The sequence below is a fragment of the Pygoscelis adeliae genome, unplaced genomic scaffold (assembly GCF_000699105.1).
Source record: "Pygoscelis adeliae isolate BGI_AS28 unplaced genomic scaffold, ASM69910v1 Scaffold100, whole genome shotgun sequence".
Taxonomy (NCBI): domain Eukaryota; kingdom Metazoa; phylum Chordata; class Aves; order Sphenisciformes; family Spheniscidae; genus Pygoscelis; species Pygoscelis adeliae.
In genome coordinates, this window is record NW_008824034.1 from 643,516 (window position 1) to 657,469 (window position 13,954).

Consider the following 13,954-nt stretch of genomic DNA (forward strand, 5'->3'; position numbering starts at 1 on the left):
ATCTAAATCTTAGTTTGTCTTCTCGGACCCAGAGCATAAATCTCATTGTAAAACTGAGAATTTTTATTCTATGCTTTTTAGCTTTGGTCTTAAACATTCAGATTCTCTGTCTTCCCTGCACTGAATCTTTTCCAGTTCTTCCGTGCCCATTATGCTCCTTCATCTCTGCTTGAGAAAAAATTACAGATTGGTTTGTAACTGAGCAGTAGTATACCCATAGAACTTTTAAATAAACTAAGCTAAACTCTCTGAACATATGTTGCTATTTCGTTCGTTGAATAATGAATTGCAAGCTAATTCATACTCAGCTGAGACATGTCTAGTTAAAAAAATAAAAATCCAAACATACCAATAAATAATGAATTTAGGAACTGAAAAAATTAAAATATCTGAAAAGCACTACAGGTTAGATGCAAACCTTTTAAGGTTCATTACTTTTTAATATATTCTCTCTGATATACTTCACTTAGTAATGATACAGGCTATTGTAGTCTTGTCAGTAAATGATAAAACAGTTCAATTAACCCTTCTCTCTACACGGATCCAAAAAGTATAGTACCGTATACTTCAAAACTGTTAGGAAAATACTTCAGCAAAGGCCTGGCTTATTTTCAAAAGTAATTTTTAATCAGGTGCTAACTAGTTGATAAAGCTGCTTATTTCGTTTTTGTCAGTCTATAAAGCAATTTGGCTACATGTTTATGATTACAAAGGCATTCTAGCCTGACTCTTTAAGGATAATGAGTTTATGTTAATGCTGCTCTCGTCCATTGGTCTGTGCCTCCAATAACTTTTGAGCAGAATGGCAGCACTCAACCAACATGGCAGAGTAAGGGAGGTGTCTAAGTTAACTAACTCTCCACTTTCTGAAAAGCAGAGGCCTAGAAAAAAGCAAGATCTGAACTATTGTATCTCCTGAAGGAAAAAGCAGCAGTAGTAGAACTCGGCAGCTGAAGAGGAGCTGTTGAGGTTTGCACTCCGTATCTGTAGGATAGCAAGCTCCATTATACAGCTGCCATGGAGCAGCATGTGTTCAGTATTGATCAAGGGCCATCCAAAAGAAGGAGTTAGAACCAAGGAAGAAGAAGAAACACTCAGGACAGAAGCAGAACTCCTCCCTTCAAACTTCAAAGAAAGGAGAGCAAGTAGAAATCCTTCAAACTAGCAGAATTACAAGGAAAGTTTTTCTTGTTTATAGCTAGCATCAATACAGCGGTTTCTCTTCTGGAGTGAGTGCATGGCGTTTGGGAAGTGTCTCAAAATAGAAAAGCTAAACAAATTAACATTGTTACTGAAGAATGAAAGCAAAAACCTTTGCTTAAAAATAAAAAAAAGGGGGGAAAGAAATTTAAGTGGAGTTTGTGGAGTCGATGGGGAGTGTGCAAGTTAGAGTAAAACAAAGCAGATCCAATATACAACAAAGAAGCAGAATGTTGTATAGATCTTTTCAGGAAACATCACAGTTCCAGATGTGCTCTGCTGAAATGAGAGAACTATGTAAAAATAATGAATTCTCAAGGAAAAGAATTAAGACATTTTCTAAACAGCCTTTTCTGTCTGTAAAAAAAATGGGCTAAATGCAAGTGTAGATGAGGCAGCCAATAGTGAGGACAAAGAGCGTCTCTTCTGGCTTGGATGCTCCTCAGATGAAAATCTGATTTGAACCGAATTATTGTAAATGTAAAGTTTGAGCTGAAATCATGTTTTATAGAATGGATAAAAATCCATTTTTAGATGAATGGAAACTTCTACCATGACAATGAACACATTGAAAACAAATAACACTGTATTTGCATATCATACATAGACTTTTTGACGTTAAAAAAAAAAAAAAAATTTGAAAGTTATTAGCAACCATTAAAAATAAAACCAGGAGTTGTTACGGACAGCATTGTGCTGAACAACAGCAACAGGATAGAAATTTATAGCTAAGCTAATTTCTATATCATTCCCATACATTTTGGAAACTTGGTGTCTTTAGACAAATTATCTTGTGTAATATCACTCTTTAGGTATTTAAATGATTTTGCATTAAGTTATTTTACAGAGTCTACTGTTTATTCAGCATCCTGAATAATCATAAGTGTGCATATTTAGATATAATGCCACTTTATATCCCAAGCAACATTTTTTGTGGTATAAAAATAAAGTTAATGAGATGTAGACTTAGTTTCAAGCAAAATAAAAATAACTTTGCCAAATTAGAAAGTCTGTAAAAATTAATTGGAAACTCAGGCTGATTCTCAGCATAATGAATTTGCATTGCTTCACTGAAGTGAAGGTCTGGTGCAGAAGACTTGTCTTTAAATCACCAAAATACTTCAGAATCTGATGTGACGTTTTCTGTGATGCCAGTAGCTGGACAAAGGGGTGACAAGTGTAATAATTAAAAAGGAATCCTCCAGGAAATCTGATGTGTTAATGTGTTGTGATAAATTGCACTGGGAGATAGAAGGTACCCTACCAACCAGAAATACTTTATGGTTCACAAAGCAGAACCAGCCTATTGCATGGAACAAACTAAACTGTATGTCAGATAATTGTGTGCTAGCGACAGGATAGGGGCAGCACAGATAAAAGGGGAAGAAGGGAACTAAAAGATGCATTGCCATATATATTATACAGTTTTTTCCCATTTACCTAGAGAAGCAGTCACCTTGGCTGCTCGGCATTTACTGCATAGCTTTTGATGTACCTTGTAGAGTCTAACTGCGTGTCCTGGCAAAGATCAGCAATTTTCTAACGGGACAGTGGCACAACCATTAAAATGGCTTGTCATGCAAATTATAGGATGTATAATAATCCTGCAAATTTTCTGTAGAGTGGATTTAAGACTGATACCGCTAAGTAAGGGAATGTCATTGATCAAATACTTGAGGATGCTGGACATCAAATATTATGTCCAAAAATTGGGTAGCTTTCAATTCTAAAATAGCAGGATACAGGATTTACTGAGATTAATTATTATATGAAGGTGCCTTAGAAGATTATTTCAGAGCTCTGGACTGTTGACTCCAGTGATTTAATTTACTGAGGTCTCCGAGGTCTCCAATTTTCTAATATGCTTAGAAATGCTTTTCTGGTATATGCAAACTAATATTACAGCGTAAACCTTAATGCAACTGTAAGAATGCTGCCTTGATAAAAGATCAATGAAATTAAAAGGATTAAGCCTGGGCCAAATCCGTGACAGCTTTGCTTACCGCAGCATAGAAAAGCTTATGTGGAGCACTAAACAACCTTGTTTCTCCAGTTGGGGTAAATTATGAACGTCACGGAGAAAAAAGTGCTTTTTTTTCCAGCAGCCATTCCAAGAAGGGAAGGGGCACACTTTCATCTTTCACCTTGAAGACACGTTGTGTCATAATTTAAAGAAAGCATGTGTTGTAAATGGATGGCAACAACAGTTCCTTGCAGGGAATTTTTGCAGGTTCATCAGAGCTCCGCTCCAGCTGGTTTTGTGCAAATTTAACTGGACATCTGCTAAGGTAAAAGGGAGAGTGAGGGTGCATATAGAAATGGGACAAAGCCGTGTTAGGCACTGAGGTAAATTAGCTGGAAGAGTTTCAGGTTAACAGCTTCACAGTTCACCCAATCTGGCAGCATTTTTTATCAGCATCTTCTTTGCAAGGTATTTGTTATTGTTCTTTTAAAAAGGAATTTCTTGCCTCAATTCTCCATAGCTGTGTTTCTTGCTGTACTGAGAGGCTTTGCAGACTTGTGGGAAGTAGAGAAAACAAGATTTTATTGTCTCTTCAAAGTACCGTTACACCATATTTGTATCTTCGTTGTCTTTTGCGGGAGGATTCAAGCTCACTGGCACAGGCTGAGCCACCTTAAAGCCGTGTAGCGGTGTTAGCACAGGGCAGGACCCGAGCAGTTACAGCGTCCTTCTCGGGTGCTTGAGGCCAGCGCTGAGGGTCCCGTAGGGCAGCGGCAGCGCAGGTAGCAGGGCCTTGGGTACCCACCACGCACATCTTTCACTCCATCTCCTTCGCAGCCTGGTCCAGTGGCTGTGAGCTACTTGCCAGCTCTTCTGCCTTTAGCTGCCACAAAACCTTTTCTCTGGGTATCTGGATCATTAGTGCTTCAGATAGTCTTTAAGAGGGCCTTCTCCCAGGTCTCGTTTAACAAATGCAGTAACAGACCTGTAGAGATGTGTTAACCTTGTTTTATGAAAGATGTTTGTTAGGTGGTAGGAATTATTCAGTTATTTTCTCTCTTGATTTGAAGTGCAAGACTAATTCTTACACTGTGTCTATTTCTTTCACAGACGTTCTTAAATGAGATTTATACCTTATGAAATCAGTTGGTATCTGTGCTGCAATTCAATGTCAACTTGATTTATTTGTTCTTTACCCTCCTCCCCAAAAAATCCTATGACAAATTAAGTGAATGTTATATTGTCTTCTTTTTTTTCCTTTTTCTTTTTTGTTGAACTACAGTGCTGGAGGGTGTGTGTCTGTGTCTGATATTCTCCATTTCAGTAGAATATTATATCTTAAATTATTTCATATGTTGCAGCAACATTGTACAGGCAACTGGGTTAACAACGTGATAAAGCACAATGCTTTAATCCCAATAAATATCATATCATGCTCATGCTCTCTTGAGCTTTTTAAAATAGTAACGCTTTGTGGGTTTCTTTGCCTTTTCTTTGTTGTTTCAGATATGCCAGGTAGCCCACACAACCAGTTCACCTTCAGACCCCTTCCACCACCACCTCCACCACCGCACGCGTGTACCTGCGCCAGAAAACCACCTCCAACAGCTGATTCTCTCCAGAGAAGATCAATGACCACCCGCAGCCAGCCCAGTCCTGCTGCCCCGACTCCCCCCACCAGTACGCAAGATTCGGTACATCTCCATAACAGCTGGGTCTTGAACAGCAACATACCTCTGGAAACCAGGTACAGACCAACCTGTTGTACACAACATATCTCAAATGGTTAAAAAAAAAAAAAAAAAAGATGGGGAGGAGGCCTGACGTTGACATGAGATGGTGGTGGGGAATTACAAGTTTGTCGTTCAGGACATGCCAATGCATTTTGATTTGAAGCCATGTCATGTAGCCATGTGAGGCCTTACTTACTTGATTCATTTAGATCATTAATGCTCATAAAAGCACGTGTTTTGCAAAGTTTTGGAAGACATTGATTTCCTTAAGGTGTGTAGATTACATAGGTATTTTAGAGTTGTGTGCAGTCAGGATTTGTGCTTGCGTACTTGTCTCACCCTCCCACATTCTCCCAGGGCCATTTTGTAATCAGCAAATAGAAATTTTGTTTAATCAGTGTATTCTGGCACTTCTGGAGTCAGTCAGTGTTCAGGCTGTAGCTTTCCTGTGAATAAGAAAAGATAGGAAATAATACTAAAATAATATTTTCCTCAATGCGTATTTAAACACTTTATTGCATATATACACAAAGAATGTAATGTGATAATCATTTGGTAATGGAGAAATGATACAGGCCCAAGACAGGTATTGAGCATGGAGAGCCTTACCTCTGGGAGCTGGGGAAGGGAGGGTTCAACCTCAGGATCATTCACAATTTACACAACTAATCTACTCTGAAAAATAATTGAAAGCAAATACATTCTGTATTCAGCAAACCTGTGTTTCAGTACCCAAAGTTCTGCCACAGAGGTAAATACAGTTGCCTGTGACTTTTTGGCTATAATAAGCTTTTTTTTGTTCCTGATAAGTATTAGCTAATTTGATGGCTTTCAACTATAGCTGTGTTTGCTGACTTGATGCTTAAAACAAGCCCTTGATTTTCTACGACCTTCTTCCTCTTCATTGTGAACAGAGCACCAAGAAGTTTTGACTAGGGTTTCCTTTGGGTTTTGGCATTTTAAAACATGTCAAGTGCATGACTGTCTGTGAAAGTTGTGTTTGGTGAAACAGATGCATGTCTGACATCCAACTAATCTGATCCAGAGAATATAAGGTATTACGCATAGAAATGTTTCCTTTTTAATACACATATGTCCAAGGGCCAGTTATCACTGAAACCTAAATTTTGTTCTTTTATAAGAAGGTTGTTTTTATTTTATTACAAAACTTAATATTAGTATACGTCTTTAAACACTTAACTGCTGCTAATCAGAAGTGTCAAATTAAGTCTTTCTTCTCTGAAAGGCTATTAACTTGGGATTGAAGAATAAGCTGATTCATTCTGAAATAAAACTTTCCTTATTTGTCTTAAGGACAAATCACAAAAAGAATGAAGGAGGATGGAAATTTTTCTCCAAAAGTGAACATATGCAAAATTTTAGTTCAGGTAGTCCTTCTAGAGCTAGAAGCTTCTGTTTACGTAGTCTTTATAAAGATAAATCTCTGTCATTTCTGGTGTAACAAGCTTATATATTCTATACTTTCTGCTGCATGTAAGGCTGAGCCCTGGGCATTCTGTAGCCATTAAGTACCTTTTGGTTCTCTTCACTTAACAGTTAGGTAGATCTTGTTTAGCCTTTCTGCACCCCTGTTCACTATATTCTCGTCAGACCTCATTGGGGAAAATACTTTGCTATTTTAAGTCTCTTTGGAGTTCAGTTTAATTTTTCTGGTTTCTTATTATTTTTGCAAATTTGAAACTTCTCATGAAGGACAAATACATAGATATATAGTTATGTCTATAATTTATCTATAATAAATAATTGGATACTGACGAAAGGGCTGTGCAGTGGATTAGGAATTCAGACTGGAAAACATGCTGTGGGCTTACACGTAGGCGATTCACAAAGTCTGGGAATTTTCCACATTCCTACCCTTCAGTGGTTGTTTCAGCTGATTTCATGCACCCTCTGGTAGCTAGCTGCAGCCTCTCATGAAGCTGGCTGAAAGGCTATATAATCTGAAAGTAGAATCTGTGAGACTGTTTGCCAAGACGTATCTGCAGTTCATGTGCAGACAAGTGATGTAGCAGGGGAACATTGTAATAAAAAACATTTGTGATCACCGCTTCCCAGAAGTCTATAGTACACAAAACAGCCTTAGAGAAAAAGAAGGGCTTGCAGCCTGGTTTTTCTTCCTTTAACAGGGAATGATTCAGCTAGAATTGAACAAATACTTTGGCCTAATATCTGGATTCTCTTGCTTTCCTTCTCCATTAATGTTTAGCTGCCCATTAAAAAGAATCCTACAAAATAAAGGAATACATGTCAATGGCAGCTGTATTTCTGTGCTAAATCTTTAGTAGTACCAAATCTACCTACTATGTACATAACTAATATGTCTAAGCAGATTTTTTTTTTTTTTTTAATTTGGAACATTTGCAGTCAAAAAGAAGACTTAGACAGTAATGTATTCCCTACTGTAATAACTAGACAAAAATCAGAATGCACATGTTCATCTTTTCTTCCAACTGTATCTTCTGTTAATCCATAAACAGCACATGTGTTTGCATGGTTTATCTACAGCCACGTAATGTTAGAGAACTTTCAGACAGGAAAAGATTTCCTAGAACTAATCGTGTGACTGTAAATCCTATTCACTCTGGACAGTCAGAAATGAAGCAAGTTTATGAGTCTGCTCATAATGATAATGTGTCATATTTATGTAAAAGAAAATTCTGTCATTCTGAAAATGTTTGCAATACTCTGATTAAACATGTATTTTTACGTAATTAGAATTTGAAACCCTAGATTAGACCACAAAGGGCTGCAGTAAAGATGTATACTGAGATGTATAAAGACGTATTCAGAACGTATATAGACGTTCTGAAAGATTTTTGTAGAATAAAACTTTGTTATATTTTTATAGAAAAGGGCAAATCGGAAATTCTGTTTTGTGCTTCATCTAGAGGTGTTATATGCATGGACTAATCCACAAAACAGTGTTGTCAGGACCTAGCTTACTGGTCCAACTGTTTTAATGAGGAGACTGACTTGGAAAGGCGAAATTACTTTTCACGTTCACACAAGCTTTTGGCAAAGCAAAAAACAGAGTCTAGATGTATGTCATTGCCAAGGCCAGTTCTCTAACTCTGGCAGTTATTCTGATGATAAGCAACCCAAATGAAAATAAGAATTAGGAACACCTTTAAAACTTCAGTGGACATGTCATAGAATAGCTGTTGGTGAAGAAACTGGACAAGAGCTGTACCTGGAGAAGGTGTAACAGCTCAAACTGCCGACTGACTGCTGCAGCCTTCAGCACTGTAATGTGCCTGTAAATGTAAATTCAGGCTCTATCTGTATGCATGCACACACAGTTTCGAAAAAAACATTCATTATTAAAATGACTTATGAACATGCAGTAATTTCATTGTCACACGGAAAAATAATTTGCAAGTATTGCCAGAAAAAGACTGCAAGGATCTCTCACGCCACATAAAAACACAGGAAACATTGATTCTCTTTTTTAGGATAATGTTATTGGGCTTTTACATAAATTGATTTTTTTCTTCTCCCCCAGAATAAAGTACTTGCAACCTATTGCCTATTCCCTTCCTTTCCACTAAAATAATTGTTTTTTCAGGTTTCATAGATACTTTGCTCTAATGTTTCAAATCTTATGATTTACAGTGTAATACATTGTCATTATCTCTGACAGCCGCATCTGAACATAGCTTACTACTTTTTATGGAGGACGTATTAAACCTTGACAATTCAAAGGAGTGTTTTTCATTTTCTCTGTGCCCTGTTAGCTGACTCAGTATTTGTTTTCATGTCCTGCTTTTTTTGTGGGTTCTTTTTTCTGGTGTTTGCTATTTATTTTCCCACTTCAGTCAAATTCCCAAATAAGAAGAAAAAACTAGATGTTGAGTAGGGATTTTTACCTGACATTATTTCTGATCCTCCCTATAATCTGTTACAGTTCCCTCACGGATAAACCATTGGACACGCTTATTTTGAGTAAAGTTTTGCATTTAGATTACTCAAGCATAAGAATTTTTAAGTTTTCTGTCTAAATATCAAAACTTACCTAATTTTGATTTTGTTTCAAAGTGTTTGTTTTTAGTCCTGTTTTGTGCTTCAGTATTTTACATATCTGCTTGTTCCTCCTTTTCTTAAAATCAAATTTCTTCCTAGTTCCTCTAACCCATTTAGCAGTGTTGGCAGTAAGGTTAATGCTGTGCTGAATGGACTGAAATCTCCCTTCACTGCACTGGCAATGAGCCAAGTACTGTGGAAAAAGACAGCTTAATTTAAGCAATCTTATCACCATGGTAATAGCTTCTCTAAGGCGACAGTGAGGTACCGGACCATGAACCTGAGATTCAATTATCATTAATTTATATAAAACTTTGAAGTACTAGAATAATAAGAGAAGTATTTGGGGTTCAAGGCAGTTATGATTTTTAGTTACTATTCAGCAATATTTCAGAGCCCTAAACTTTGATTATGGCCCTAAACACTTAAAAACTTTGAGAGTTTTGGAGTTCAAGAAGTTTATTCAGCTCATCACATAGATGGAGTAATCCCTTTCTGTATTATATCGTTATTTAAGGTGCATATTTAAGACTAGCAGGATTTCTGTTTTCCTAAAAATATAACCTTGTTTATAATTCTGTTTAGTACAGGGGAGATCTTGACAACTATCACTTGTCAGGAGATTTATTCTGTACTATGGGTTTCCCTTGTTCTTTTTTAATCAAGCTCATAATTATTCGTGCTCTTCAAAAAGTACATTGATAGCCTTTCAAATCACAGAAACCTGTACATACTCACTTTCTGTTCAAGCTGGAGTAGCGCTGAAAGCGGAAATAATTAAAGAAAAATGTATATATAAATACCCGCTCACACGGTTCAGTGTGAGCTCTTGGAAGGTTTATTCTTTCTCCTTGGTCTCTTCATTCGAGCATCTTGTGAATCTTGCCCCCGGTGCAGAGATACAGAAAGCACTTTTGTGCCTTCCTTTTTCCCAGTTCAAGGTTTCCATAGCAAACAGAACGGCTTTTACGGCTCTCAAGGCACACAGGTGTTGATGATCATAAACCACCAGGCAGGGAGACAATTACTATTTGAGCAATGCAATTCATTAGGAACTTGTTTGCGAATGGAGCCTACTGCCGAGTTCAATGACCAGACTTGCGGTTATTCCAAGAATAAATGCAGGGGAGGGCTTCGTTTATGATCTTTCCTTCAAATTATGTTGGTCAGTATTTGCTATTATGACATTTCACTTGTATTTTGTCATTTTCTACCTAATTAAACAATAAATCTAACCTACAGAGAGGCTGACCATATTAAAAACGGACACGTGGCAAGGGTTTTAAATTCAGTCCAAGTCCCATGTGTTTTCATTGCACAGCAGAAAAGATCTAAAAATATTTAAGACTTCTGAATTGTGAAAGATAAATTGAAAACTGTAAATGTGACCAGGAACTTAAAATAAAAGCCATAAATATGACCCTAAATTTAATAATGCGAGAATGAAAGCATCTTTTATGGAAAAAAAAAATGTAAACATTTCTCAGCTACAATGAAGTACAGTTTTCATGTCAGAGCAATGGCACTCAAGGGTCCTTCTTTTGAATAATCTGAGATCCAGTCACTAAGGACAATAAGGCTATTTAAATTGTTCATATACTCTACCGTATTTTTTCTTTGGGAGAAGCTCTGGCATGGGCTTCCCTGGAGCAGTGGGATAGTATTTGTATATATAAGGGGTTTTTATGCAGGCTTAATATAGTAACTTGAAAAATCACGCTGCAGATACTCTTCACTCATTATTTTGAATAATAGAATAGTATATAAAGTTATAACTAAAAGTAAAGATATGCTGTTATTTTATGGCCACCAATTGGCAAGCAGCCTGTTAGCTTTCTGTGAAACACAGTGTTTTCATCTACAAAGCCAGAAACAGACTGAATATAAATTTTGAAAGAGAAAGATAATTACAGATTAATACAAAGGGTCTAGGCTGATTTGGAAAACAGAGACTGTGAGAAAGGGTCAGAGATATGCAAAAGATTTCTATCTTAATTTCAAAGAAAATCACATATGTATGTGTAATGTTACTGCCTGGAAATGTGTGTCTATCCCCTGGATAGCTACTTCTAGGAAATCTGGTTTTGGAAGACTGGATAGTATTCACACAGTTAATGTGATACGCCTCTTGTCAAGTAAAAGTTGTGTTATTTGTCACAGTAGCTATACAGCTTGCCTTTAGACCGTATGCATGTGAGTGTAGGTATTTAGAAGTAGGCTCAAATGCTAGTAATAAAAGTCAGTTAGAATATGCATGAATACCCACAGGAGGAAATTCATGGCAAAGAGAACTGTAGGGCAACTACTTCTACTTCAGTCATCTCATTCCTTTCTTTGTTTTAAGTCATGCTTCTAACCACAGAATATATAAGCAACAAAATTACAATATTGGTATTTTTATCCTTCTTGATTCATGATTTCAAAGTAGTCTGCAAATATTACATACTATTCTTCATATAACTTTTGCAAATATTATTGTAAGTACTCTTGTTCTCATTTTCCACATCAAAAATTGAAAATTTATTGAAAAAAATTAAAGCAAACAACGAGCTTATTCCTTCCTTACCCCACGAATCTCCATGTGCGTAGATCAGTTTTCTTCAGCTGTTGTTTGAATTGCAGCGCTAAAGGAAAGTTGTAAGCCACAGAAAAGCACTTTTGAAAACTACTGGATTAATGTAGCAATGTCATCATGTATCATAATAATAAAGTCTGTACTGTCTATACAAGAGTAATTTATGACCCCAGTGTGGTAGTTTTTGTTTTATCTTTTTTTTTTTCCACTAAATAGCCAATGAAACCAGAAGACAGTTGTATTTTGGACAACTGGTCCATTTTAGAAACTGTTCTTGATTGATTTTGGCACTGTCCTACATTTATATAATTACTGTCCCAGATTTCTGCTAGGGGCTTGAAGGTTTAGTCACCTGGTTAACAGGCTTAACTTGTCTACAGCAACAACAGACAAGTGAGTCAGCATTGTTACCTGTTCTTCTGTAATGAAGCAAAAAGTAAAGGATACAGATTGTTTTTACATGCTTTCACATCCAGGGTCATAGGGCTAGGTTTTCAATAACTGTGTAAAGAAAACATGAGTGAATAAAGGGAAGCAATTCTATCAGAATTATTCAAAAGGCAAGTCCAGCTCAAAGAGGAAATTTCAACAAAGCAGTTATCTTCCCAAAGACAAATCTCTAGGGGGTTTCAAATGTATTTCAATTATGCATGCAAAAAAAGAATGATAAAATAAATTCGATAAATAGTTTTCATGGCCATTTCCCTCTTCTTTCACCCATAAACATTCTTGTTCCTACAGTTCTTGTACACGAAAAAGGTAAAATAAGGCACATAAAATTGTAGGTCAGATTCTATCTATAATTATAAGTCATGACTTATATTCACATACACTTCACATACAGTTTTCCTGGGTTGGTTTTCAAGATGAGGGTATAGTGCATATATCTTTGTTGTCAAGTAGGTGTCTTGTTTTTATACTATACACTTACCTTAGAATAGCTGTCTTGTTTTTTATACCATATAGTTTGCTGAGTACCATATGCGAGTTTTGTAAACAGAGGTCCATATTCTGATTATTATCTAAGTTTAGAAGTTTCCTTTTTTTTCCCCTCCCACTTTGGGTACAGAATAGGATGGATAGAAAATCAAGAAAGAGCAAATTTCTGCTTCTTCCCACTGTCACAGGAAATATTAAGTGACTTAAAAGGGTCAGGTAACAATGGGCTCGTGGTTGATGTTTGCCAAAGTAGATGGGCAACTGTATCAGTTCCAAATCCCTTTTGGCTACCGTCTTTATATATCTTCTGGTTATGCCAAAAATCAGAATCCTTCTTATGTTTCAGCTACTATGCCTCTTAAAAATTCCCTTTGCGCTTCTGTTGATATCTAAAAGAATTACTTCAATTGCCTACTTAAACATTGGTATAGATATACAATTATATATATTATATGCAGTTATAGAATTTAGTTGAAAAGAAATTGAAAAATTTAAATGATCGGACTGAAGACAACTTAGTTTTCCTATCACATAGCTATGCAGCAATTTGTAACACTTTAGGTAACTCTTTCTTGAATGTGAAACACACACAAGTACAAATGTGTTCCTACTTGGTTTATGCAGGAGAAATGCAGACTACTTTTTTGGCCAAGGTATTGCAAGATTTGTGTTTCTGCTAACTCACCCGGTGATTCACTTTCAAATCTGCTTTTGTTCTTCATTTTTTCCTCTTACAAACCTGTAGTTTTTAATGGAAATGGAAGGAAAACATGTAAGTACAAATGAAGGTGGACTTCTAGGCCTACAGATGCTAGGCACAGGGTAAATGCATAGAACTTACAGAAGTGATATCAAGCCCTTGACAGAGTTGAGGGGCGTTACTACAGTACTGGGATATAAAAATATTTTCTCAGAATTTAATTAAGGAATTCTGTGTGGGGTTAATCTGGTTTCTGTAATAGTATTGCATTACCACCACTTGAATTCAGTTGGGATGTTGCTTCCTGTGTAGCTTTTATAAGACTTAAATTACCATTCCAGATAAGAAGCCAAAAGTACGTAACAAAACATCCTGATGGAGAACGGTGTAAAGAAAGAAATGAACTCCTGTTCTCTAACCTTCTCCTAGCTGAGAATTCATCATTTTTGTATGAACAGCACTCTTGGAGTTATATGCCATTCCTCTTGAGGTTGAACAAGAGCACTTAGATGAGCCACATGAAACTGCTTCTTTACAGAAAGCAAGCTATTCTGTGATCAACAGGACTAAGAGGTCTAATTTCATGCCTTCTGTCACCTGAACTCCCCAATAACTCCCTTCCCTCAGTCCTTATCTCTTTACTGGGCACGTCAGCATAGCAGGTTTAGACCTCGCTATTGATTCTGCTTCCTTAGCCACCGTGTGCCATGCTGGATGGCTGGCGAGAGGGGCTTAGAGAGGACAAAGAGCTGAGTTTAGAAACGGGAGCTCACTGGGGCTTTTGGTGGTTTTGTTGGGGTTGG

The 13,954-nt window shown here is 36.8% G+C and overlaps 1 protein-coding gene across 1 annotated transcript in view; it reads left to right on the forward strand.

The window, feature by feature from the left end:
• TENM1 (teneurin transmembrane protein 1) overlaps positions 1-13,954 on the forward strand; it is a 253,686-nt gene that overhangs the window by 88,516 nt on the left and 151,216 nt on the right. The window contains exon 3 of the mRNA XM_009331179.1: positions 4,670-4,910. Within this exon, the coding sequence (XP_009329454.1) occupies positions 4,670-4,910 (241 nt within the window). The remainder of the gene's footprint in view (positions 1-4,669; positions 4,911-13,954) is intronic.